The sequence below is a fragment of the Suricata suricatta genome, chromosome 5, assembly GCF_006229205.1.
Source record: "Suricata suricatta isolate VVHF042 chromosome 5, meerkat_22Aug2017_6uvM2_HiC, whole genome shotgun sequence".
NCBI classification, from domain to species: domain Eukaryota; kingdom Metazoa; phylum Chordata; class Mammalia; order Carnivora; family Herpestidae; genus Suricata; species Suricata suricatta.
This window is the reverse complement of record NC_043704.1, coordinates 104,361,926-104,387,615: the sequence shown is the minus strand read 5'-3', so window position 1 is coordinate 104,387,615 and position 25,690 is coordinate 104,361,926. Positions and strand designations below refer to the sequence as shown.

The 25,690-nt window shown below is 34.8% G+C and overlaps 1 protein-coding gene across 3 annotated transcripts in view; it reads left to right on the top strand.

The window, feature by feature from the left end:
• Positions 1-24,538, top strand: part of MLF1 (myeloid leukemia factor 1) — a 36,844-nt gene extending 12,306 nt beyond the window's left edge. Inside the window, exons 2-8 of one of the 3 annotated variants that reach the window (XM_029939982.1) lie at positions 9,776-9,923; positions 13,851-13,892; positions 17,690-17,773; positions 18,851-18,979; positions 20,668-20,827; positions 22,595-22,733; positions 24,234-24,538. In XM_029939982.1, coding sequence (XP_029795842.1) covers positions 9,776-9,923; positions 13,851-13,892; positions 17,690-17,773; positions 18,851-18,979; positions 20,668-20,827; positions 22,595-22,733; positions 24,234-24,339 — 808 coding nt within the window. In that variant the 3' untranslated portion in view covers positions 24,340-24,538. The remainder of the gene's footprint in view (positions 1-9,775; positions 9,924-13,850; positions 13,893-17,689; positions 17,774-18,850; positions 18,980-20,667; positions 20,828-22,594; positions 22,734-24,233) is intronic. The other 2 variants (XM_029939984.1, XM_029939985.1) reach the window with 2 other exon arrangements.
• The last annotated feature ends 1,152 nt before the right edge of the window (positions 24,539-25,690 follow it).

The window sequence follows — 25,690 nt, the reverse complement described above, 5'->3', positions numbered from 1 at the left end:
GGAGCCTGCTTCAGATTCTGTGTCTCCCTCTCTCTCTGATCCTCCCCTGCTCTCACTGTCTCTGTCTCTCAAAAATAAATAAAAACCATAAAAAATTTAAAAAATATATATATATACTTTATTGTCAAATTGGTAGCTTATGAAGGAAATTGAAGAAGACACAAAGAAATGGAAAAATATTCCATGCTCATGGATTGGAAGAATACTGTTAAAATGTCAATACTACCCAAAGCAATCTACATATTCAATGCAATCCTATCCTTTTTCAGTTATTGTTTCATCAGTAAAGAAACCTCTGTGGGTTAGATAATTTTGGACATAGAATGAACAAGAGAAGTCTATCCCTTTCCCTCAAGAAGTTTTTAGCATATATGCTGTCAAAGCGAGCACAAGAAGTTTGTAATCGAGCAGAAAAGACAAAAAATATTTTCTGTATGTTATTTTGTTTCCAATAGTCTTTACTTATGAAGAGGGATTTCACAAATAACAAGACTATTTTTAACATGAATTTTTAAAACTTTCCCCTTTGACTCTCCATAATGGTAACTTGTGTCTTCTTTTTGAGGGAAAGAAAGTAGAAAAGAAGGTAGTGAACAGTACCTAAAAGAAAAATGATAAAAAGTTTGAATAGTCAATACTACTTAGAAGTGCTAGAATGGGATTAAAGCTGACGAAAGTAAACCTTCCTACCTACCTTAGTTCAGTTGCAGAAAGCAAATTTAGTGACTTCAGGAAGAAATTTTAGAGAATAATTTATCATAGGACATTAAACAGCTTGGAGAATCATGATGGCTTAGATTGAACTTTCAAGAATGATTCCCAAAGCCACATCAGAGATAGAGACGACCAGGGGAGTAATAGCCAGTTCTCCCATTAGGAATTATTGAATTGGGAAGCTGCTGGCTCCAAAGCCGTAGTGTACCTGGCTGGGATCCATACCAGCAAATGACTTTCCCTTTCCTGTTCCCCAATACCCATAAGTGATCAGACACTTGGAGTTCTGCTAACACTTTTACAGAAAGACTGTGTACCTCTGTGATCATGCTTACCAAAAAGAAGTATAGTACATACAGACTCTTCCACACTTCTACCTTTCAATTCTCAAATGGCCCATAATTGGCAGAACATAAATCCAGAGTCCAAAAAGGCTCCACGCTGTCAGCACAGAACTCACAAACAGTGAGATTACAACCTGAGCCAAAACCAAGTGTTGGACACTTAGCCAACTAAACCACCCAGGCACCCCGTCTTAAGCTTTCTCATGTGTGCAGTATAGAAAGGCAATTGAAAAGAGGTTGAAATGGATTGAATGTAAAAAACTTTCGAGATGTCAGAGTACAGTGCAAGTCATTTAAAAACACTAAAGAGAGGTACCAGAAATTAAAAATTTAACTTTAAAATGAAAAGAAAAAAATGAGTTAAGAATTTTCACAAAGACTAGTAACCTGGGAAACTGAGACAAGGAATTTCTTCCAATATGCAGGACAAAATCACAGAGGGTTCAAAGCTCTACAAGAAAGGAATGAATATAATAGCAAATATGCAAAGAAATATGTTGAGAGCAATTTTTAAAACTAACAAGACACTGAAATCCTTAGAACAGATTGCAAAGGGAAATTTGAGGGTTGGCAGGATATATTTTTTTAGTTCTCTATCAGGACCAATAATAATATAATTTTGATACATTAAAAAATATGTAAAGAATCATAGACCTTCCAGAGAGTATAAATCCCTTAGAAAGAAGGAGAACCAGACTGTCATCAGACTTCTCTTAACACTAAGTAAGGAAGACAATGAAGCAAGAGCCTTAAAATAATGACGAGAAATGGTCTAGATTTGTATGCCCAGATGCCCATTGTTTGAATGTGAAAGAAATTTAGACATGACTACTAAAAATTTACTGTGCTCAAATTAATAGATATTAGAATCAGAAAATAAATAATAAGACTCAAGAAGTAATGGTAATTAAGAAGTAAACTAACCTCAACTTTTCTTGGTAGAGGGAGATTGAAGGCACTTGCCATCTTTATTCTTCCCATGGAACCAGAGTTCACCCTTTTCCTCTCTTGAAGCTAGCACAGGACAGATAAAAAACCCAACTACCATCCAGCCCATTCCTGAAGTTTTGAGTTTGGATTACTTGGAGAATAATGGCTGTCCCTTTAATAGAAATAGAGACATAAAGAGGAAGAAAGGAAAAAGATGAAAGAAAAAAGGCTAAGGAAAAAGACTTACTAGGATAGAAATAGGCAAATGTCCAATAATTACTTTTTCAATATTTGTAAGTATTTTGGAAAGACAGTAGTTTGGAAAGTATTATAACTTCTTGCCAATACAAAGTTGAAAATTGGCTTTAGCCCTACAAAGATCAAGGCTCTCCCCACTGCCTGGCACATTGCCTTTTACATAGGTATTCAGTAAATATTTGTTAAATAAATGGAGACTATTTGTATTAAAATAAGCAGAAATTGAACTTAGAAGTTCCTGATAAAATGGTTGAAGAGGATAGATAAGTGTTTATTCATGTGAGGTTCTTAGAATGTTTGCATTAGGGTTTATAGAAATGCTTGTTTAAATGCAGATTATGGGATCATGCCCCAGATATAATAAATAAAAAATTCTTGGGTGTTTGTTTCAGGAATCTGCATTTCAGTAAGTATCTCCTGCGATTTTTAAGAATGTTCGAGTTAATGGATAAAGGGTAAAGCCCAGAGAAAATACAGATGTCCTTCAATTTATAATGCTATTACATCCTGATAAACCTACTGTGAATTGAAAATAGTGTAATTTGAAATGCATTTTCTACACTTAACCCACCGAACACCATAGCTTAGCCTAGCCTGTCTTAACGTGTTCAGAACACTTACATTAGCCTACAGTTGAGCAAAATCATCTAATATAAAGCCTGTTTTACAATAAGCTATTGAATATTCATGTAATTCATTGAATCCTGTACTGAAAATGAAAAATGGAACGGTTGTATGGGTACAGCACGGTTATCAGTGTACAGGTTGTTTGCCTTGGTGATGGTCAGGCTGACTGAGAGCTGAAGCTGCTGCTGCTGCTGCTCAGCACCACTCGAGAGTATGGTACCACGTATTGCTAGCCCGGGAAAGGATCCAAATTCGAAGTGCAGCTTCTACTGAATGCATAGCATTCTCATGAGCACCATTGTAATTCCAAAAATCATCAGGCAAGCCATCATAAGTCGGAGACTGTATGTCTTTAGGAGACAGTGCTTTTCAACATTTTAATGTCATATACAATTAGAAAATATTTGCGAAGCACCTTGGGGTAGAAGGAGGAAAGATTGATGGAAGCCAGAAGTAACCAGTGCCAGTGGCTAAGGCAAGCTCGGGTCCGACCCAGCTGCTTCAAGGCTGAGCATGTCAGCATTTTGACACACCAGTTACCTGTGACTCTCTGGAAGCTCTGTCAAGGATGAGAAGGAAAGTGATCAATCAAAGGAGATTTAAAGGAGACATTTATTAAACAAGTCTCCGAAATTAGAGATGTTGCTGCATATTCAAAGAATTGGAATGACCTTTGGGTTTCAGTAATTGGAAGGTTGAGGAAATCCTTGGAGTTTTAATATGGAAGTGAAGGGAAGGGAAGAGGCATTTGCAAAAAAAATAATAATAAAGTAAATGAGCTACAAGGAAATAAAGGATACAAGTGTAGATGACTATTGGAAGATTTTAAGTGCTAAAGGGAAGAAGACAGTAGCTCAGAGAGTATCAGGAATTGGGTTTGGTAGGGAGGCGAAGTATAGTAGATGACTTACTTTGCTACATTTAGAACATAAGGTAGTTTTCATTGGTATGGATTTTGTAAGTTCTTATTTACTTTTATTTTTAACTTTGTGATTTAGTAGTCTTTTAAAAAAAAATTTAATGTTTATTTCTTTTTGAGAGAGACAGAGCACAAGTGAGGGAGGAGCAGAAAGAGAAGCAGGCTCCAGACTCAGCTGTCAGCACAGAGGCCAGGTGGGGCTCGAACTCCCAAACAGCAAGATCATGACCTGAGCTGAAATCAGATGCTTAACCGACTGATCCACCAAACTACCCCATATGATCATTTAGCAGTCTTACGAAAGAACCTCAAAAGTCACCTTGAATTTTAAGAGGAAATAATAAGTACAAATTAGGCCACTTAGTGCTGAGAGAATGCTGCCATTTAAGTGTACTTACTTATTCAGGAGCTGATGCTTTCAAGATCTCTTTTGACTCGTCATAATTTAGGTTTGTGTTCTTTATTACTATCTTAATCATCAGTCATAGAAATCCCATTCACTGTTCTAGTGCTGGGTTAATCACAGGCCTTATTTTCTAGCTTTTCAATCTTCTAAGACTTTTTTATGCAGACTAGGAGGAACAGTGGGAAATTCTTCTTAAATGTGATTTTAGGACTATATCTGTGGTAGGCAGAATATTTCCCCTCCCTCCAAGAGGTCCATGTCCTAATCCCCAGAAAATGTAAGTAAGTTATTTTACATGACAAGGGGGAATTAAGGTTACAAATGAAATTAAGGTTATTAATCACCTTACAATAACCTTAAGAGATTAACATGGATTACCCAGGTGGGCCCAATTTAATCACAAGGGTTCTTTAAATGTAGAAGTGTTAGAGAGGTTTGAAGTTGCTATATTTCTGGCTTTGAAAATGGAAGAAAGGGCCACAAGCCAGAGAACATGGGCAGTTTCTAGAAGATTGAAAAGACAAGAAAGAAACAGATTTTCCCCTAGAGCCTGCAGAAAGAAGGGAGCCATGCCAACACCTTGATTCTGGCCCAGTGGTACCCATTCTGGACTTCTGATCTCCAGAACTGTAAGAAACTAGATTTTTTGTTTTAAATCACTAAATTTATGGTAATTTCTTACATTGGCTAAACTAATACAATATCCAAGTTTTATAATCTTAATTTTAAAACATGTAAGTCTCATTTTTCTGTCTGACCATAAGTTCCTCTAGACCAGTAATCACCCTCTGTGCTTGACACTCAGTGTACACGATAAATGTTTATTGAATTTAAACCATTCTGTATATCAGATGGTCTCTATGCCATTTTTTGGGAGAGTCATTTACCATTCTCCACACGCCTGGGTGCATGCTACATAGAGAAGCATCTGCATTGCAATCAATACCTGCAGTTCTGAAGCTTTTCCTTAGTGGTTTTTGATTGGAGAAAGGGTGTTCATTTAAACCAGAGTTGTTTTTCTCTGGCTCACCTGCTTTAACACATGAGACTTGTGTCTTCTAATCAACAGTTTCATGGGCTTCTCGTGCCTCAGTTTCAACTGCTCTAGGGTAGACCAACCTGTCTGTCTGAGAAACCCTATCCTCCTGAGGTTTGCAGAAGCTTATATTTTAATTCATACCATGCCACATAGTCTCAAAATTTGGTAAAAATCTAAAAAAAAAATTTCTCATGATACCAAAACAGACCTACAGACAAACTGTTTTTATAGATTTGCTTTCATTTACCTCCTGGTCTTTATATAATATCAATAAAATTGAAGAATTAGAATGAGGACAGTTTTAGATGTGTTATACACTGTGCTTTGGGATGTGTAATAGGTGTTAGTTACCTATTGCTGCTATAATTTAGTAGCTTAAAACAACAAACGTTTATTATATCATTTCTGTCGGTTAGAAATCCAGGAACAGCTTAGCTGGGTGGTTCTGACTCAGGGCTTCTTAGGAGGCTGCATCAAGTTGTGGGTTAAGGCTGTGGTCGTTTCAAGGCTTGACTGATAGAGAATTTACTTCCAAGTTCTTTCACGTGGTTGTTCACTGGTCTCAAAAATCTGCTAAGCTCACCAGGTAGGCCCGTCCACAGGGCTCTCTCACAGCATAGCAGCTCCTTGCCTCAGAATGAGTCATCAACGCTGACAGTGCCCACGCAGAAGCCAGATTCCATACTTAAGTGAAGGGGCTCATGAGGGCCATCTTAGGAGCTGTCTACCACACATATAAATTAGTGAGTTCATTAGTTTACCAGGGACTAGATAATCAAGTTTGCAATACTCCTAACTGTAAACATTAAAATAAACTTTAAAAAGGCCAGGGGGAGGCGGGGGGAACCTGAGTGGCTCAATCAGTTAAGCATCCGACTTCGACTCAGGTCATGATTTCACAGTTCCTGAGCTTGAGCTCTTCGTCAGGCTCAGTGCTAACAGCTCAGGGCCTGCTTTGGATTCTGTGTCTCCTCCTCTCTCTGCCCCTCCCCTGCTCTCTTGCGTGCTCTCTCTCAAAAATAAACATTAAAAAAATTATAATATCCCAACTGAAAATTAAGTTCAATAATGTCAAAAAATTTTGTAAGAATATCACAAATAAATGTCTCATATTAGAAGATATAAAATACAAATGAGCCTTTTAACTTTTAGACAGGAAATTCCAAAGGTACATTAAAGTAATCAACACAATTTACTTTCTTTAACCATATTTCCTTCAGATTGTCTGCTTCTAAGTTCCTATTCCAATCCTATCATTCATTTTTAAAATTATACTTAACCTTCATCTTCTAAAATAATTGAAAGAAGCTTATAGAAATATATAAAATTTCATGAGAATGGAAATTAATTAAGCAAAGATGAGAGAAAGATAGAAAACTAAGTAAGAAATAAAACTACTACCCAAAGGTCTGGTGAAAACTGAAGACCTAACAAAGATCCATAGCTATGTGACTGATTAAGTTGATGTTAAGAAAATGAAAAGGCAAGTCCAAGACTAGGAAGCAATACTTACAAGACAAATAAATATTTGATCAAAGTCTTAGGTCTACAATATATAAAGAACTGTTACAAGTCTACAACAATACAACAAACATCCTGGTTTTTTTTAATAGGGAAAAAAATTGAACAAGTTTTGTCAAAGAATATATATTAATGACACACAAAATAAAACCCCAATGAGATACTATTACACCACCACTCAAGTGAGTAAAATAAAAAAGACTGACAATACCAATTATCAAGGAAGAATGTACCACAACTAGAACTCTTAAGTTCACATTTTCTGTAAAATTAAATAATTACCACACAACTCTGAAATCCTACTGCTAATTATGTTACACAAGAGAAATGAAACTATATATAGGTAAAGAACAGTACATGAATGTTCAGAGAAGCTTTATTTATAATAGCAAAAAACTAGAAACTGTTTATTATTACATTGTGATATTAATCATATACATACAATGTACCAAGCAGTAAAGCTGAACTACTAATAAATGCTAAGTAAAAGAAGGTAAGCACCACAGACAACATAATTTCCTTATATGAAATTCTGAAAAGGAAGCCTGGGTGGGTCTGTCAGTTAAGCATCTGACTCTTGATTTTGGCTCAGGTCATGATCTCACAGTGAGTTCGAGCCCCACATCGGGCTCTGCACTGGTGGTGCAGAGCCTGCTTAGGATTCTCTCCTGTCTCTCTGTCTGCCTCTGTCTTGCTTGGTCTCTCTTTCAAAATAAATAAATAAACTTTAAAAAAAGAAAAGAAAAAGCTTGTCAGTGGTAACTAGGCTTAGAAGGAGGTAATTATCTGCAAAGAGGCAAAAGGGAACTTTGGGGGTGGTGGAAATGTTCTACACCTTTTGGTGGTGGTTGTTACTATTTGCGTTTCTCAAAATTCATCAAACTGTATGATTAAAGTGGATGAATTTCATCATTTAAATTAAACCTAAACAAAGCTGAATTAAAACAAAAGCCTCTTTATACATATGAGTACAGTCCAGTTAAGTGGTTTACTAATCATTTGCACTTGAAGCTTTTTTAACCTCTGAGGTGATAATATGACTAAATCTGAGCTCCTCTGAGACAGACTTATGTATACAAATACTGCACAATTAAAGGAAAGCTCTTTCTACCTGGGACTACTAAAGGAAAACAGAATTTTTGAGCTTCCTCATGATGACATTAGAGGATTGGAGTTTAGAATGAGAAGTGGGAAGAGTGACCTAAGGAGGATGAAACCAAGGTGGAGAAGTGTGAAAGGGGGACAGACCTTTAGGGGGCTCCAACAGACTACAGGGAAGAGTAAGACTGCCTTGGTAAAGTGCACTCCAGTGGTTATGTGCCTTAACTTCTAGAGTATGCAGTAAGGAATTGACCAGTGGGTCAGTGACTTTCCAACTGAAATGAAGCTAAGTCAGCACTGTAATAAAGCAATAAAAATTTTACATTCTTGAATGGGACTTGGGGTGATTGGTATAACATAGGATTAAGAACACTGATATTTATACAAATAGAAAACAGCCTGGAAATAGTTATTACTATATGTATTTTTAAGTAAAATACATATCTTTTCTCAATGAGAGTATTTAATATTAATAATAGAATAATAGGGAGTGGCATTCATACATGGTATAAGAAAAGAAGATTAGGGAAGTTAAAATTTAACATATTATATGGGCCAGATACTGTGTTTTGTGCCTCCAGATTAAATGCTTTAATCTCAACAACAGGGATATGCAATGTTATCCTCATTTTACAGCTATGGAAACTTTAGGTTCAGAAAGGCAGGCTTGGGTTCTAATTAATTCAGGTACCACATACACAGAAGGGATACTGTTCCTCACAGGTTGGTGAAGGGGCTACTTGAGTTAGGATCACTAGGAAAGCATGTCCACAAACCACACCCAGAACTAGTAAATTCTATTGGGATGTTGTTGGGGGATAGAAATCTGCATTTCTAACCTACTCATCAGTTGTTGGTAAATTCAAAAAAGTTTGAAAACAGATAATCTTAAGATTTAGAAAATATTTTTACTATGTGGTGATTTCTGATATTAAGAGTTCTTAGAAGGAGCACCTCGGTGGCTTAGTCAGTTGAGCATCCGACCCTTAATTTTGGCTCAGGTCATGATCCCAGGGTCATGGGATCAAGCCCCACATAAGGCTCCATGCCAAGTGTGGAGCCTGCTTAGGATTCTTTCTCTCTCTCTCTTTGCTCTTTTCCCCCTCTCGTGCATGCTCTCTCTCTAAAATTAAATTTTTTTTTAAATCTAGGAGTCTTTAGAAACAAAATTTACCCTCATAAAGGTGATCTGTAGTTTACTTTTTACTACTAAAATAATGTATATTTACAGCGTTCTAACATAGCTATGAATACAAATACTGCACAATATCAATGCTCATATTTCATAAGTAAGAATTAAAAAATAAACAAGCCAGCATTCTTTTTTTAAAATTTTTTATGTTGATTTTTAAAAGAGATGTGAGTGGGGGAAGGGCAGAGAGAATGGGAGACAAATCTGAAGCAGGCTCCAGGCTGTGAGCTGTCAGCACAGACAGCTTGAACCCACAAACCATGAGTTGATGGCCTGAGCCAAGGTCAGATGCTTAACCAACTGAGCCACCCAGGCGCCCCAAACCAGCATTCTTAATTAGTTCTCAGTAGCAGTTATTATATTGGTGGCTGCCAAGACTGACCTCCACCTAGTATCAAAGTTTTTTGGTTCTTTTTGCCGTTTTTCTTAGTGCTGCCTTAGGCTACCTGAGATGCATTACTTTATGTCTGTCATTTTTATACAATAAGGGATAAGCAAAGGTATATTTATACAGAGATAAGTTGTGGTAGATAGCAAATGGAACAGTTTTTATATTTATAAGTTAGTGAGTCTTAGCGAGATAATTCCATTCACCTAAACTCTTCTTTTGTCTCTTTAACAAGCATATTAACCTAAAATAATTCTTCGTAATATTTATCTGCCTACTTAGTAATTATTTAAATTCCAGCACTCACTCTTGGATGATTATATGTATTTTCAACAGTGATTCTTTTATTGCACACCGAGAAAATATGCGACAGATGATGAGAAGTTTTTCTGAACCTTTTGGAAGAGACTTGCTCAGTATCTCTGATGGTAGAGGAAGAGCTCATAATCATATGAGACATGATGATGGCGAAAATTCCTTGACTGTAAGTGCTTTATATTAAAGTTAGCGAGAATGTCCTATGGGAATTTGAGGACAATTCTTACAGAAGACTATATCTATGACATTAAGCTATTAATAATGTTCATGTTACAGAGATAACTGTTATATATAAAAGCGTGGACCTGTTGGAAAGCTGAATTTTTAAACAATAAATTGTTAGCTGTATAGAATTCCACTATGCTATCAAAACTTTAGGACCATAGGGTTATATATTATATGCTAAATTTAAAGTATTATTTTTCATATGTGTATATAGTTTGTTGTCATCTTAGAATTTCCTTCCATGACTTAAATTAGAGCAGGCAAAGAACTACCCTTCCTAACCTATGCAACACTTTTTTTCCCCCACTTTCAAAAAGCAGCCAAAGCAGTAAGGTAATATTTTATTTATCTCTATAGGACCAGGAAAAACCAAACTTCTGCATCGCTTCCTTGGGCCTTCAAAACTTAGATTAACTTTTAACTGTATCTAAAAGCCTTGCATAATGGCAGTATATTTTCATGTTTTATATGAGAACAAAGCTAGGAGGTTGTAAACATACTCAACTAAAAAATATAAAAAATCCAGGATGCTTACATACCTTAACTACTTTCTTCTCTGTTTATTTCTCTTGCTTTTCCCTCAGTAATGGAAGTTCTAGAATAAAAATCCACAGCAGTTTGTTTTTGTTTTCTATTAATTAAGTTTTGCTATTACATAAGTCTTTCATACTTAGCTATAAATATATCATATTTATCACAACCTGGGGGGAAAAGGTGAGCCATATCTCACCAGTGTAAATTATAAATACATAGTAAAGCATGAGTTTGGGCTAAAAGAGAAGCTGAATATTTCAAATACTCCAAAGGGTTTGAGGAATAAAATTACATTTACCATTTATTTATTGTTTTTAATTTTTTAAAGTTTATTTATTTGTTTTGAGAGAGACAGAGACAGCGTGAGCAGGGAGGGTCAGGGAGGGAGAGCAAGAATCCCAAGCAGTCTCTGCACCATCAGCACAGAGCCGAATGCTGTGCTCGAACCCACAAAACCATGAGTTCATGACCTGAGCTGAAACCAAGCAGAGTCAGATGCTTAATAGCCTGAGCCACCCAGATCCCCCTACATTTACCATTTAAATGAAAATTTTACATTCTTTTTCATATTACTCCAATATGTATCACTCTTATTTCAATTTGCTTTCTTTTATTTAGTGAATAGTGGTCTTATATACATGTACATATGTATGTGTGTATATATTTTACTTGTAGGGTTATCAGTTTCCATAAAAGTGTAAAATTAAGATAGAAGGAAAAATTACCAAGGAGGGCAGAAAAAAATCAATTAACACATTCTGAAATTTTATCTTTCATATGAGCATTGAAATATTTTGTATATCTGCTATAACCATAGCAAAGCAAGAATAGGGCTATATATAGTACTTTGTATTTAATGTACATAAATGAGCTACTTGTAGCTTTTGTAGAAGGAAGAAGCGGCAATTTTATTCTCAGTAGAGGACATTATATCCTATTAACAATCTTATAATTCTAACACCAATGCAATTTTTCTTGTTCACACTGACTGAAAATTCTTTGCTAACCAAGAGTACTTAGTATTGTCCTAGGGAAGTAATAATTTTTAAAAGTTTATAAATTAAAATATAAATACAAATTATAAAATCTGTTACAGCAGATTTTTCCAAAGACCATTTAGCCTCTCTTTTAGCCAAAACTCATTTTTTGCATGTGTGCCTTTATAATTTATATTGGTGAGAATTGGCTCTCCTTATGGTATAGGGTGTAGGGTGTGACAGATTTGACATGTGTACGTCTAAGCGTGAAAGACTAAATGTAATAGCAAAAATTAATTAATTAAAGCAAAACCAAACAAACAATAGCAACAAAAGACCTCTCTGCCAACTTGAACTTTTCTAAGTCAGTGTTTATAACTCGATGTCAAGGTAGGAACAGAGAATAGAAATTGACTGCTACTATATGAAAAGAGGGCAGCCAAGAAACAATAGGCTTTGTGAGCATGCTAGCTATCCTAGTCCATTTGAACTTTCATAAAAATTCATATAAAGCTTCCCTTTCTTCTCATGAAATTACAAGGTCTTTTGATTAAGCAGTGAGCTAGCTGTTATGCTGTTGCTTTTAAGCATAGTGGATGAAAATCTATTTCAAATAGACATCTTGAAAATTTTTTTAAATTTTGGCCCATTTCTTGACATTTGACATTATTATCAGCCATCTTATGAAGGAAAGCAGAGAGTCCAACAAAAGTAGGTAAAGACAACTATGCCATTTTCTTGTTTATATATTATTAGCATTTTCTTCAGTTCATGATTTCTATATGGAGATTTTTTTAAGTTTATTTTTGAGAGAGCAAGAGACCGAGAGGGAGGGAGGGAGGTGAGGGAAGGGCAAAGAAAGAGGGAGAGAGAATCCAAGTGGGCTCTGCACTGTCAGCACAGAGCCCTGTGTGGGGCTCACACTCAAGAACCGTGAGATCATGACCTGAGCCAAAACAGAGAGTCAGACGTTTAACCAACTAAGCCACCCAGATGCTCCGACGGGGATATTTTTAAGCCAGTTGTCCATTATTGGAAGATTAGTTTTGTTTAAAACTAGTTTAATCTGTATATATATTTAATTAAGCAATTTATAATTCAAGGTATGACATGTGACCATTGGACACTTAGATTGAGTGATGGCACCAGAGTCAATCTAAAATATTTTTCTTTTAGGGGCGCCTGGGCGGCTCAGTTGGGTAAACATCCAATGTCGGCTCAGGTCATGATCTCATGGTTTGTGGGTTTGAGCCCTGCATAGGGCTCCGTGCTGACAGCTCAGATCCTGGAGCCTGCTTCAGATTCTGTGTCTCCCTCTCTCTTCCCCTCCTCTGTTCACACTCTGTCTCTCAAAACTGAATAAACATTAAGAAAATGTTTTAATGTTTTTCTTTTAAGCGAAAAGAAATAGAAAAATTTTATTAGTAGATCCTGTACACTTTGGAGATTACTGTTCTAAATATATAGTATACATATATATCGTCTGATATAATTTATTATATGATTTAATATAAATACAGTTTTCTCTGTTTTTCAACATAACTTACACAGGGATAATTTAGCACAGGATGATGGTAAAATTTTATATCATTACCCAAAAATTCAAATTTTATTTTCAATATTTGAAACTTCCAAGTAATAAAAATTTATAATTTTTATATTTATCTGCCTAAAATTTTATTTTTACTTATCTGTACTTACTGAGGAATGCAATTTGTGAACTATTAATTTTGATAATTCCATCTATTATACTTAACATTCTTTTGCTTATCGAAGACTATATATTTTAAAATCTGTGTTTGTGATCCTTTCTGAAGTCTATATTTTTTATCTCATATATTAGTTCTTGGAAGATTCTCATTAATTTCTTTTGCCCAATATCTCTACTTATATTTTAAAATGCTATTAATATGGTTAGTTGCTTAATTTTAATCAGTTATAGGTAGATTAACTCATCTTTTAAAAATATGGAATAGTTGAGCAAAGGAAAGGTGATACTTTAATAATTATACTTTATGGTTAAATTAATTTGGGTATGAATTTGCATTTCCTTTGAGAAATATATGTCTTAAGCTATAGCAACGACTTTTTCTTTCAACTATCTTTGGTAAATAGTATAGCAGTCATATTTAAGAGTGGTATGTGGTCTTCCTATTTGCCCGCCAGGCTCCTGTCAGGCTCCTTGATGAATAATAAGCAGGTAATTTTTAAAATCTATGTTGAGGATTTTTTAATTAAATGGTTTAAAATTTTTATCAGTCGGGACTATCTTGATTATGTAGTACATTTCTTTTTTTTTTTTAGGGATTGTCGTATAATAAATATCTCAACCAAAATTAATCGGATTTTTTTCCTAGGTAATGAATTCTCTCGTGCCTTTTGGCAGTTTTGGTGGTATGGTTCGTATCATGAGACACAAACCATTTTAGCAACATTTTCTGACAAGTACTTTTCATTAACTCAAACAAAGTGCATTGGCATGCAGTTTCACTTAATTTCAAAATGTCTTTATAGAATTTATACTGAAACCTGTTTCATGTATTAATCTTAGAGTGTTCAGGCATGTTTTTTTCTGAATTAAGTAATATCAACATAAGTAAAATCAGTCTTCAAAAAGAAAAAATGCATTTTAATAAATGAATATTCATTTGATTTACAAAATCAAACACATAGTTGTATTTCAAAGTTTGGACTCTTCCACATGCTTGTGGTGACTTTCCAAAAGATAAAAAAGTACCATACTGTAGCTAGAGGGACATGTTTGGAGAAGCTCAGACTGGCTGCTTTTTCTAGCACTCTACTGTTAACTTGTTCATGCTGCTTTCCCTTTCCCATGTCCAAGCATGGCTACTCTGCAACCAGCTTTTCTCCCACTGCTATTTGTTTTCTGTGATGCTAGTTTCTAACATACTTAAAAGCAATCTAAGGAATAGCGGAGAATAACATGACTGTAGAACATTTCCTGTGGGTACATCTACGCTCTTATGCAAAAGGTTCTTCTTATTTTTTGTGTTAGACTTTAGCCCTTTGTCTCCTGAAAATTTGACATACCTTTGTTCTTCCTGACCAGAGTTTTTAGTGGGACAAATGACAAATGAACTCTGTGCTATAACTGGCTTTTTATCAGTAAAATGATCAGAAAGTTCAGCATGCTGTGGAAGCACAGATAGAAAAAAGCCCTTACCCAGACCTTTTGGGGTGGTGGGGGAGGAAGTTTAATCAGAGATTTCCAGAAACTTAAGGATTAATAGGAGTTAGCCAGAAAAAGCAGGAAGGGGAGAACAAGGTGTTCAACACAGAAGAAGCACATGTGCAAAACCCTGATAGCTAGGAAGCCCAAAGATGTTTAAGATCACTTGGACCTGGAGCACGAGTTGGAGAGTAGATATAGATAAAGACAGGGAAGTAACCAGGGACTTCTTTTTGTCCCGGTAAGGACTGGGGACATTATCTTAAGAATAGGGAGCATTTGGGGCGCCTGGGTGGCTCAGTCGGTTAAGCGTCTGACTTCGGCTAAAGTCATGATCTCATGGTTCGTGGATTCAAGCCCCTCGTTGGACTCTGTGCTGACAGCTCAGAGCCTGGACCTGCTTCAGATTCTGTATCTCCCTCTCTCTCTGACCCTCCCCTGCTCGTGCTCTCTCTCTTTCTCTCTCAGAAATAAATAAAAAATAAAACATAAAAAAGTTTATAAAAAAAGAATAAGGGAGCATTTGATGAATCAGGTTCTCGTTTTTGAAAGATTATTGTGCCTACAGGGGAAAGAAAAACTGGAAGGGACCACAGTGGAGGCAGGGAGGCCAGGAGGCTGTTAAAGTATTCTGGGAAATATTGCTAGTAGCTTCTACTTGGGTAATGGCTGTGGGTTATTTGAGAAATATTTGAAAGAGAGTTAAAGAGGTGAATGAGTAGAACTTGGGGATTTCTTGGGTTGAAGAAAACAGTAAAAAGAGAAAAGGAAACTATTACACCCATTTTGTGGCATGAGGAATTAGCTAGATGGGAATGCCACTGAGCTAAGGAACAGAGCATTCATACTCATACATACAGATAGGTGAGCAAGGGTGGTCAAAGAATCATTTCAGTTTGGGACATTTTCCATCTGAGGCACCTGTGGTATGTCCAGGTGAGTTTATCTGGTAAACAATTGAATATATGGGTTTGAGCTGAATTAGAGATAATTTGTTGATTTATTCAGCAAATGTTTAGGGAGCCCTCCTGTGTGCTAGGAATTATTTTGGAAGTATTGAAAATATAGTAGTGAATAGGACAGAGAAGATAGCCCTACCTTCACAGAGATTATTTCTATAGAGGGAAGACTGGCAATAAACAGCAAAATAATTTCAGATAAAGTACTTCAAAGTACTCTGAACGAGATGAAGCGAGGTAATGACACAGTGACAGATGGCAGGTGAAGCATAGACTACTTTAGACAGGTGGCCTTTCTGAGGAAGTAATACCTGAATAATGAAAGGAAAGTTTGCTGAGAGTCAGGATAAAAACACTCCAGGCAGAGAGAAGAGCATGTGTTCAAAGTTCCCAAAGGCCTTAGGAGCCCACTGGAATCTTAGCTCTAAATTGTAACCCCCTACACACTTTTTGTCACTCTAAGGTGTTGGGCCACCCCACAGCAAGTACAGACAAATTTTTATATGGCTGATTTGACAGTGAATTGAGAAAAGGGCCGAATATACCAAACATCTGATCTTTTCCTCCATCTCCCCCTCTTCTTACTTGGGCTAGCCCTTCTAATGCTCATGAATTACGTCCTTTATACAGCCCTGATTTCTCAACCTGGTGTTGAAACAAAACATTCAGGATGTTTCCTGAATTGTGTTGAATCCCTGAAATGCAGATTGTGAATTTTGTACCCAAAGATATATGTATCAGTATCTCCAAAATGTGTCTTTATTCCCTGCTGTTTTAAGTGCAAGTTCTAAAGAAGAATTTAGTTTTCCCATCTATTTCCCATTGTTACAAGTAATAAAAACTGTATGGAAGGCAGAGATAAGAGACAGGCCTTTGATAATTCTTTATTGAGTTCCAGCTTGCCATACAGCAAAAGAATCTCCAGAGGGTCTGAAATACTAGCATTAAACTACAGTGCCTTACAGGAGTCACAAGACTCCCATTTAAGTGGAGGAGTTCCTTGAATCAAGCACTTCCTGTCTTTTAAAGTAGTAAATAATGCATTGGGTGACACTAAAATGTGTGCTCTACTTTTTAAGTTCTGGTGCGTGTTCTAGTGATAAAAACTAAAATCAATGGCTGATTTTTGTAGAGCAGCGCTTCTCAGCCCCTGACACCATTGATATTTTAGGCCAGATAATTCTTTTTTTTGCAGGGGGATGCTTTGTAGGATTTTAGCAGCGTCCCTGGCTTTTACTCAGATGACAGTCATATACCCTCCTCGGTTGTGGCACACAAAAATGAATATAATTATTGACAAATGTCCCCTGAGAGTCAAAGTCAATCTTGGCTGAGAAACCACTATTCTAGAGGAGTTCTTAACTATTCTAAAGAAGCAATTTGACAATAAAATATTATGGAGAAAAAAAAAAAAGAAGCATATGTCATGTTTCAAGGGAATGCCCTGCTAAGCTCTCCATAGTAGGTGGCAAATTCAGGCCTACTAGTAGAGAGAATTAACCTCCATCCCTTGGATCCTTTTATGATCTAAGGACAGCCTGCACCCTCAGAGGTGGTTTCTGTCTGTGTTGTACTGGTAGAAGTGACATTGGTATCTTATACCCAAGTTTTATTTATTTACATGGTGAGGTATTGAGAGGGAGGATGGAAAAAGTTGAAAACTCTTCTATGCTAGAGCTGTCCAGCCCAGAATACACTGCTCAATACCTAAATATTAACTAAATTGTGTTTTGAGGAAGTTGATGAATGTGTGTTTATGTTTATGCATTCATGCATGTTATCTATGTGTGTGTATACACATGTATGTATGCATGTATAGTGTTGCAACTCCCTAATTATTTATATGCTGGGATTCTATATATGCTTCCATTTTTTCCTTAACAAATCACTTTTTTGTATAGTCCTTAAATTATCTTTGCCTGGTTGATTACTGCATGAGATTCCACTGCATAAACCAAGAAAAAAAATTTCAGCTGTTTTAGGAAGGTTGATTTGCTTCTTCTGTGTTGTACATACAGTTAATAACATACTTCCTAATATCCTGTAGCGTACAGATGTCAACCCTTTTCAGGCAATGGACCGAATGATGTTAAATATGCGAAACAGTATGCAGGAATTACAAAGAAACTTTGTAAGTACTAAAAAGTTAATGAGAACATTCTTTTCAGTTATTGGTACTCTATATTATATTGGCTTTCAACTTTTTTAAAATCATGATCCACAGGGGTTAAAAAATATATCTTACAGTATGACCCAATACGCAATACTTGTGTACTGTATAAATATATTTGAAATAAAAGTTTTGTGAGAAAATGATTGTACTATTAACAGTGTGTGCCAATATTTTATGTTTTAGTTCATATTTTAAAAATCCTGCTCACAACCTACCAAATTGATTTTACAACCTATGAGTTTGAACAATAGCATTAATTAACTTTCAAAATTAAAAAAAAAACTCAAAAACATTTGTCCTGCTGAAGGTCACTGTTGTAAATGAAAATTTTATATGAATTTAGACTTTTAAATTATTTGTAACTTGTCTACTTAAAAGGATTTGTAGCATAAAATTAAGTTTTAGCGTTTTTTTTTTTAACTGAAAGCAGACATTTTAAGAATGATGTTTAGGCACTGGATTAGATTCATACAATCCAAATAGTTACAGCTAGTACTAATAAATACTCTTACTTTTCTACTTGTACTATTAACATAAAAAAAAAAAGTAACTTGATTGAATAGGAAGAAGACTCATTATTTTAGTCATCTCGTTTAGAATCTAAGGATCATTTCAGAATGTCCAAATACAGGGCATTATTAATGATGTTAGTAATCTAGCAACCTGGTACCCACAGGAGGTATAAATAAAACTTCTTGGTGTATGGCTAATTGGTTCGGTGTTGGCAAAATTACATACGGGGGTCAACCACTAACTATAAAAGCATCATAGGCTACAGGGCACAGCATCTATATTTAAGACTGTAATCTCAAAGATTTAAGGATCTCTGAGTGAATCACTTGTTATTCCTCACAAGGAGAGTGAAAATTGGTATCTACAATGGAAGGAGATGAGGACCTTCCTCGAGGTTCCATTTGAATTTACCATATCCTTAGTAGAACATCTAGCTAATATTGTTACTTACCTGAATCCTCTGACATTAGTTCTTCATATTTGACTAAACTCTCTGGATTTACATTTTATATTTACCTCTAGGGTCACCTTTCAGTGGATCCAAATGGACATTCATTTAGTTCTTCCTCAGTTATGACTTATTCCAAAGTAGGAGATGAACCACCAAAGGTCTTCCAGGCCTCAACTCAAACCCGTAGGGCTCCAGGAGGAGTAAGTATTTTCTGAGGATTCTTGGACCTTTATAAAATTTGGAATGATACATCACCTATATCAGATTTTAATAATTAAAGCTTGATGTAGGGATGAGGGGGAGAAGACACATATCCCTGTAAAAAACAGTAATGCTAGCTGCCTTTAGTTAGTTTAAGGCAATTTTTTTGTCTCCCCACCCCCACCTCAGGTGTCTTTTTCATGTAAATATCTATTATTGGTGTATGTTATTACCTTTACATAGGTCTTTGTTTTGTGAAATAAATGTCAATTTTTAATTTATATCTGAAATAAATAAATTTTAACTCATAAAATACATCAACTATGCAGAAAATGTGTAGAAAACAATAAAATAAATATCCATATTCCTTCTACCCAGTTTAGTTAAATCATAAAGTTTTTCTCTATTTGCTTTAAGTTGTCTCTCATTTTGTTTTCTTTTTGAGCAGAAATGCTACAGGTGCAGTTAAAGTTTCCATGCACTAATCCCTCCCTGGTTCCTTTTCTCTTACTTTTTCCCCCCAAAAGAACCATTTTCCTGTATCTGGAACTTATCATTCTATGCATGCTTTTGCAATTTTATTACTTACATATGCTTCATAAACAATATAATGAAGTATTTTACAGGTTTCTAAATTTTATATAAATGGTTTCATGCTGCATGTGTCCTCTGCAACTTGACTTTGCTCAGTAATATGCTGCTGAGATTTACTCCAGTTGATATATGCAGCTATTTCTTTATTTTGACTTCAGTATATTATCTAAAATATGAATATACCACAGTTTTGAATCTATTTCTCAGTTGATATTGAGGTATTTCTAATTTCTTACTTATCTTTACACATGTGTCCTTGTGCAAAAGGTCTAGGAAGGGTATTGTGGGTTTGTGGGAGGTGGATGTCTTCATCTTTACCTGGAAATTCCTAAGTTACTATCACACAGTGATTGATACAATTGGCTCCCACTAAGTCTGGTAATGAGAGTTCCCATTTCTACACCTCCTTGTTAGTACTTACAATAAAAAAAAAATTAGGTTTGCCTGTTTAATAGGTGTGAGTAGTTCATTTTTTAGTTCTTACATGGGAAGACATACCTTTTAATGATGCTCTTGCCATAGGGCAGACATTTTCATTTGAACTTGCTATAAGTGACATACATCTTAAATGTAAGCAGTTTAATTGTAGACGTCCCACAGCAAACCATGCTGCTATTAATATTCTTTGGCTATCACAAATATTCTAATAACCCATAGAGTTGATATGTAGGATCCATGAGATTCAAGCCCATCAACATAACTACTTGAATAATAAGTTGCCTTTACTTATTAGGAATGCTAGCATGTACTCCTAACTACTACTCCTATTATTGTTAAGGACAGTGTTCAAGGCACTAAGCTTTATATGATTGAGTTAATTGTTTTAATATTTGATTACAATTCAGAAAAAAGGTTAAATTATATTGGTTCTATTTGCCCTAGACATTTTAATTTTAAGCAGTTCAGGAAATATCAGAGAACTATTACCACATTTTTACTGCAACTTAGTAGGGGAACTGAGTACCCAGTATTTTTAGAGCAGTAGATTTATGCTCTTACCTCTATGGGTAAATAGGTCCTGAGGAGTTTAGAATTATTAACATTCTATATATACTTAAATGATAACTCATTTTTGTTTTCTTCACTTTTATAGATAAAGGAAACTAGGAGAGCCCTGAGAGATTCTGACAGTGGACTAGAAAAAATGGCTGTTGGTCATCATCTTCATGACAGAGCTCATGTTATTAAAAAATCAAAGAACAACAAAACCGGAGATGAAGAGGTCAATCAAGAGTTCATCAATATGAATGAAAGTAAGTTGTCACAGAAAATAGCATTCTTCCTCTTAAAACAGCAGCTGTACTGGGAGAACTTGAGTGTGTTTTGTAGAAACATTTCCTGACATGTGCTTTTGAGGTAGTTTATGAATAATACATGTATGGACTACCTTATCAAAGTAATAGAATTGTGGATTCATTGTTTCACAGTAGATCTGTTTTTTATAGTGATTTTGGTAATGTTATTCATTTTTTGTTTTATACTTGGAAATGGAATCTTTTGAATTGTCATTTGGTAAGAGTGTCAGGCAAAATGAGTTTTTGAATATTTCTGGGGTATATTTGAAAAATAAAGAAGAAAATTAAAATTATCCATAATCACAACCAAAAATAACTATTATTACTGTTTTACTGTATTTCTTCCTAATAGTTTTATGTATATATAAACATATAAACTTTCTTTCAAAATTAGTATTGTATTATCTAGTTTACATTGTGCTTATTTTAATTCACCATTATAATTGTGAAAGCATCACCTATTATGTTGTTTTTCAAAAATATTCTAAATGGTTACCTAAAAGCTTTATCCTGAATAGCCATATTTTATTTAAACCATTCTGTACTTTTGGACACTTAAACTTTTGTATAGATAAGATTTTAATTTCTTGTACTGTTAGATAGTATATCATGTATATATCAAATAAGTCTGTACATTTTCTAGATTTTACATTCATTCTTCAATGCATTTAGGTCCTTCCTATGTCCCAACTCCTCTCATTGTAGTTTTTGGGTTATATATGTCTCCTACTTTCAAAAAATATTTTCAATAAGTGTTTTCAGTAAGTGTTTCAATAAGGGTTTAAATTAATGTTTTAGAAAAAGAAATTCTCTTAAGGTTGGGTTGATAAAATTATTCTTAGGCAATGAGATGGAAGTTACATCTTAACCTTGTTTTTAAATTTTTTTTAATGTTTATCTTTGAGAGAGACAGAGTACATGCAGGGGAGGGGCAGAAAGAAAGGGAGACACAGAATTTGGAGCAGGTTCCAGGCTCTGAACTATCAGCACAGAGCCCAATGTGGGGCTCAAACTCACAGATGGTGAGATCATGACCTGAGCTAAGTCGGATACCCAACCACCTGAGTCCCCCAGGCGCCCCTATCTTAACCTTTCTTTAATTTTAACCTTTGTAGTTTTGTCATAGTTAAATGTATAAAGAGTACTTCACAGTAATTAACATGCTGAAGAAAAATTTAGTGAAAGAAGACATTATTATTAGAAAGGGCATCTGAAAGAACAGTATTACCATTTAACAATTGTTATTATTGAAGTTAGATTACAACATAAACTGACGGTCCAGATGTGTAGCCTGTCAAGAAACTGACAACAGAAGCTTGTGTGTTAAGCCAAGCTATGTAGGAAAACGGTGAGGTTAATAGGAAGTGCTTGTTATAGGAGTGTCCAAGTACAGAGGAAAAGGATGATCACCAGGAGGTGACCCCCCAAAAAAGACTGTAAGAGTATAATTGAGTCAAAGGGTCCACTGGGTGGAATAATATATATAGGCAGATGCATGAAAAGACCAGATCATCAATAACCCAATTGTCAACAGGAATAAAAGAGGAACAAACAGAAAAGGAAATGTTACCCTGAGTCAAAGACCTTTATATTTGGAGCACTTCCCTGCATTTATCTTGAGGTTAGGCTGATGGATGCACAAGGCCAGAATCTAGTTGTGGGAGCAAGGCGTTTACTGGCAGCTGATATCTTAATACTTGCCCATTATTTTGATATTTAATGTAGGTGATGCTCACGCTTTTGATGATGAGTGGCAAAATGAGATTTTGAAGTACAAACCAGTGGGACAGTGGCGCAATGTGGAGAAGCCTAGGATGCAAAGCGTTGGTCATGAGAATTCAGGCTCCCGAGAACTTAAAAGAAGGTAAAAGTTATTTCTAAAATAAACTGTGATTTTTAAAGAAGAATTAGAAAAAAGTTATGTAATTTTACCTCTGTAACAGGAAGTATTGATTAACATCTGTTGTTTGTATCAACAGTATCTTTTGTGAAAGATGTAATGATTTTACGTTATATCGGCGTTTTCCACACTTTTGAATTTGTATCTAAAAACCAGTAACATTTTAAGATTGTATCATTTGTAACTCGCTAGGAAATTATGCCTCAGACAATAGGGGCTAAAATCCTTCTAAGGAAGAGCAATATACTATAATGTAGTTATTTTTGTAAAACAGATTTTAGTCTAGATAGAGGAGTCATATATTTCATGCCAGGTAAAGATATTGGTGGAGAGGGGCTCTATTGGAAAGACTTAACAAAACTTCCCTAACAAGTCAAAGGGAAATGCATTTTAATAAATAAATGCATTATAATAAATAACAATATCTGCACCTATAGTAGGTATTAGATACTAAATATTTTGGAAGAATTTATTAAAAATTTTAGCCTCCTTTGAAATTACCTTTTGGAATAGCTGTGAAATATAAATGTGCTGAAACCGTACCTTAAAGATTAGAGATTTTTGTACATTTAATGGGTATGGTATAGTTAAAATTTAATTTGGTTCTCTGGGGAAAATTGGAACACAATACATAATTCCTATTAAAACTACACTGGAGAGAGACGGAGAAGCTTCACCAGGCCTTAAAACAGAAATCTGTTCTAGGCCGTGAGAGAGTGGAGGATTACTGCGGAAGGCGGGGAAGGCTTCACGGAACCAGCGGTGCACAGCTGGGTGCCAAGGAAATCAGAAGCCTGTGCCAGCAGCTTTTATTTTAAATTACTTATTTAGGAACTTAGAGGTCTAATATTTTCTATAGAAAATTCGTTCCTATGTTACTTTTAGGCAATATTTGTCTTACTTTGAAATTTATAATATTTGTCTCATTTGGAAAGTTTATTGATAAAAACTTTTCAGTGCTAAGTATGATTATGAAATCCAGGTTAGAGGAAGCATGTTCTTTATAGACACTCTGTACATCTGTGGCCCCATCAGTGGCATTTTTTGTAAAATAGTCCCATAGAACTTTCTGAAATGATTTTCTGCAATGACAAAAATGTTATGTATCTGTATCGTCCAATATGGTGGCCTCTAGCCACATGTGGCTATTAAACCACACTTGAAATATGGCTGACACGGCTGAGGATCTGAATTTTAAACTTTATTTTATTTTAACTAATTTAAACGTAAATGATGCGGCTGGTGGCTGTCATGTTAGGCAACATGTTTAAACAGTTAGGTCTATCTCAGGAAAGCAGCTGTTGCTGTCTTAAATTTTAATGAAACAGTCTTCCATGTGTTTTTCAAGGCTATTATGGAATTTTTAGATAAAACTTTCCATAAATTACAGTGGTTTTTTTTTTATCATGTTTGTATTGATTTGTAAACCATTGGCCATTTAAAAAATGGTATTATATTTCTCAGGGAGAAACCTCATCAAACTCCAGCCATTGAACATAGAAGAAGGTCAAATGCTTTTGTGGACAAACTCAACATCAAAGGATCACCTGTGAAAATCAACAAAAAATAAAGAGGCTTGCAGTTGATTTGTTTAGTTTTGATTGTTTTAACAGAGAAAGTAATGGTGCTGGGTAATAAACATAAGACCAATCCCTTGTTAAATCAGTACTGTACTTAACAACTTTCTTCTGATATCTGAATGTTCTTGCAAGTGCTTGCTTTGTATTGTCCCTACTTTAGAAATAAAACTTTGATTTTCAACAATTTAAGTAAGTTGCTAAACATCTGTAAAACTCTTTATTTTAAGACATACTAAATTTGTTCAACGGAAACCAACTTGACAATGAACTATAAATATAAATAAATAAAATAAAATAAACAAGGAAAAAGTAAAAAAGTAAAAAATAAAAACCTCAAAAAATTGTTTTAAATTACAAAAAAAAAATCTTACTAATTTTTAAAGCTGATTTTGCTCTCCCAGCTGTCTTCCTATTGGCTCTGTGCTCTTTTATATGTTCCAGATTGAATTTAGAGCTGGTTTTATCATATGCATTACTTATGAGAAAGTAAAATGTTAAAAATAGTCTTGGTTTTCACTAACCATACTACAGTGATGTTAATAAAGATAAAATTATTTAAATCAAATTCTATGTGTTATGTAGCCAGCTAGCTTAAATATTTAAAAAAATAATAAAGCAAAGCTATACTAGTGCTGTTTTATAGAAGTTAGTTATTATTTTGATAAATTACATTAAAAATCAATTCTGAATTTCAAGGAAAGATTTTAACTTGCTAATATATATGAATTTTATTCTTATAATTTCTTTTGCAGTGGGTTCCTTTTTGTTCTATATTACAGTTTTAACATTCATCAGACTTTATATTGACCTTTCTTTTCAAATTCTTAAGGTAGCATATTTCTGCTCTCCTTTCCCACAAACAGCTTAATCTGTCTCCACAGTTAACATTCTAAAGTTGGAATGTCCTTGGAGAAACTCTGCTCAGCCTTTTTGTGACATTTACAAAAATGCATTTGGTATTCTGTAAACTTGAATGATTGATTGTCTCAAAATTTCTTAGACAAGGTATATGTGTGTTTGAGCAAGGTACTTAATAAATCACTTGTTCCCTTTTATACCACTTAAAAATTCAGCTTTAGCTTTTTTATTCTAGAATTCAACCATTAATCTATTTTTATAAAAGTTAGACTTGATGTTTATGACAAAATAAGACCTTAACTCTTAAGTTCTGTTTCAAGGGGGAGAAAAGAACAGAAAATCCACTATCACTCCGTAATCCTAATATCTTGTTTTCTTTTAACTTTGGAACTAGACCTATGTGACTATGCTTGTGCTCTCCTAATTGTTTACATTATATTAGGGCGTTTCATTCTTTTAATTACTAAAATAAGAAGCATACAT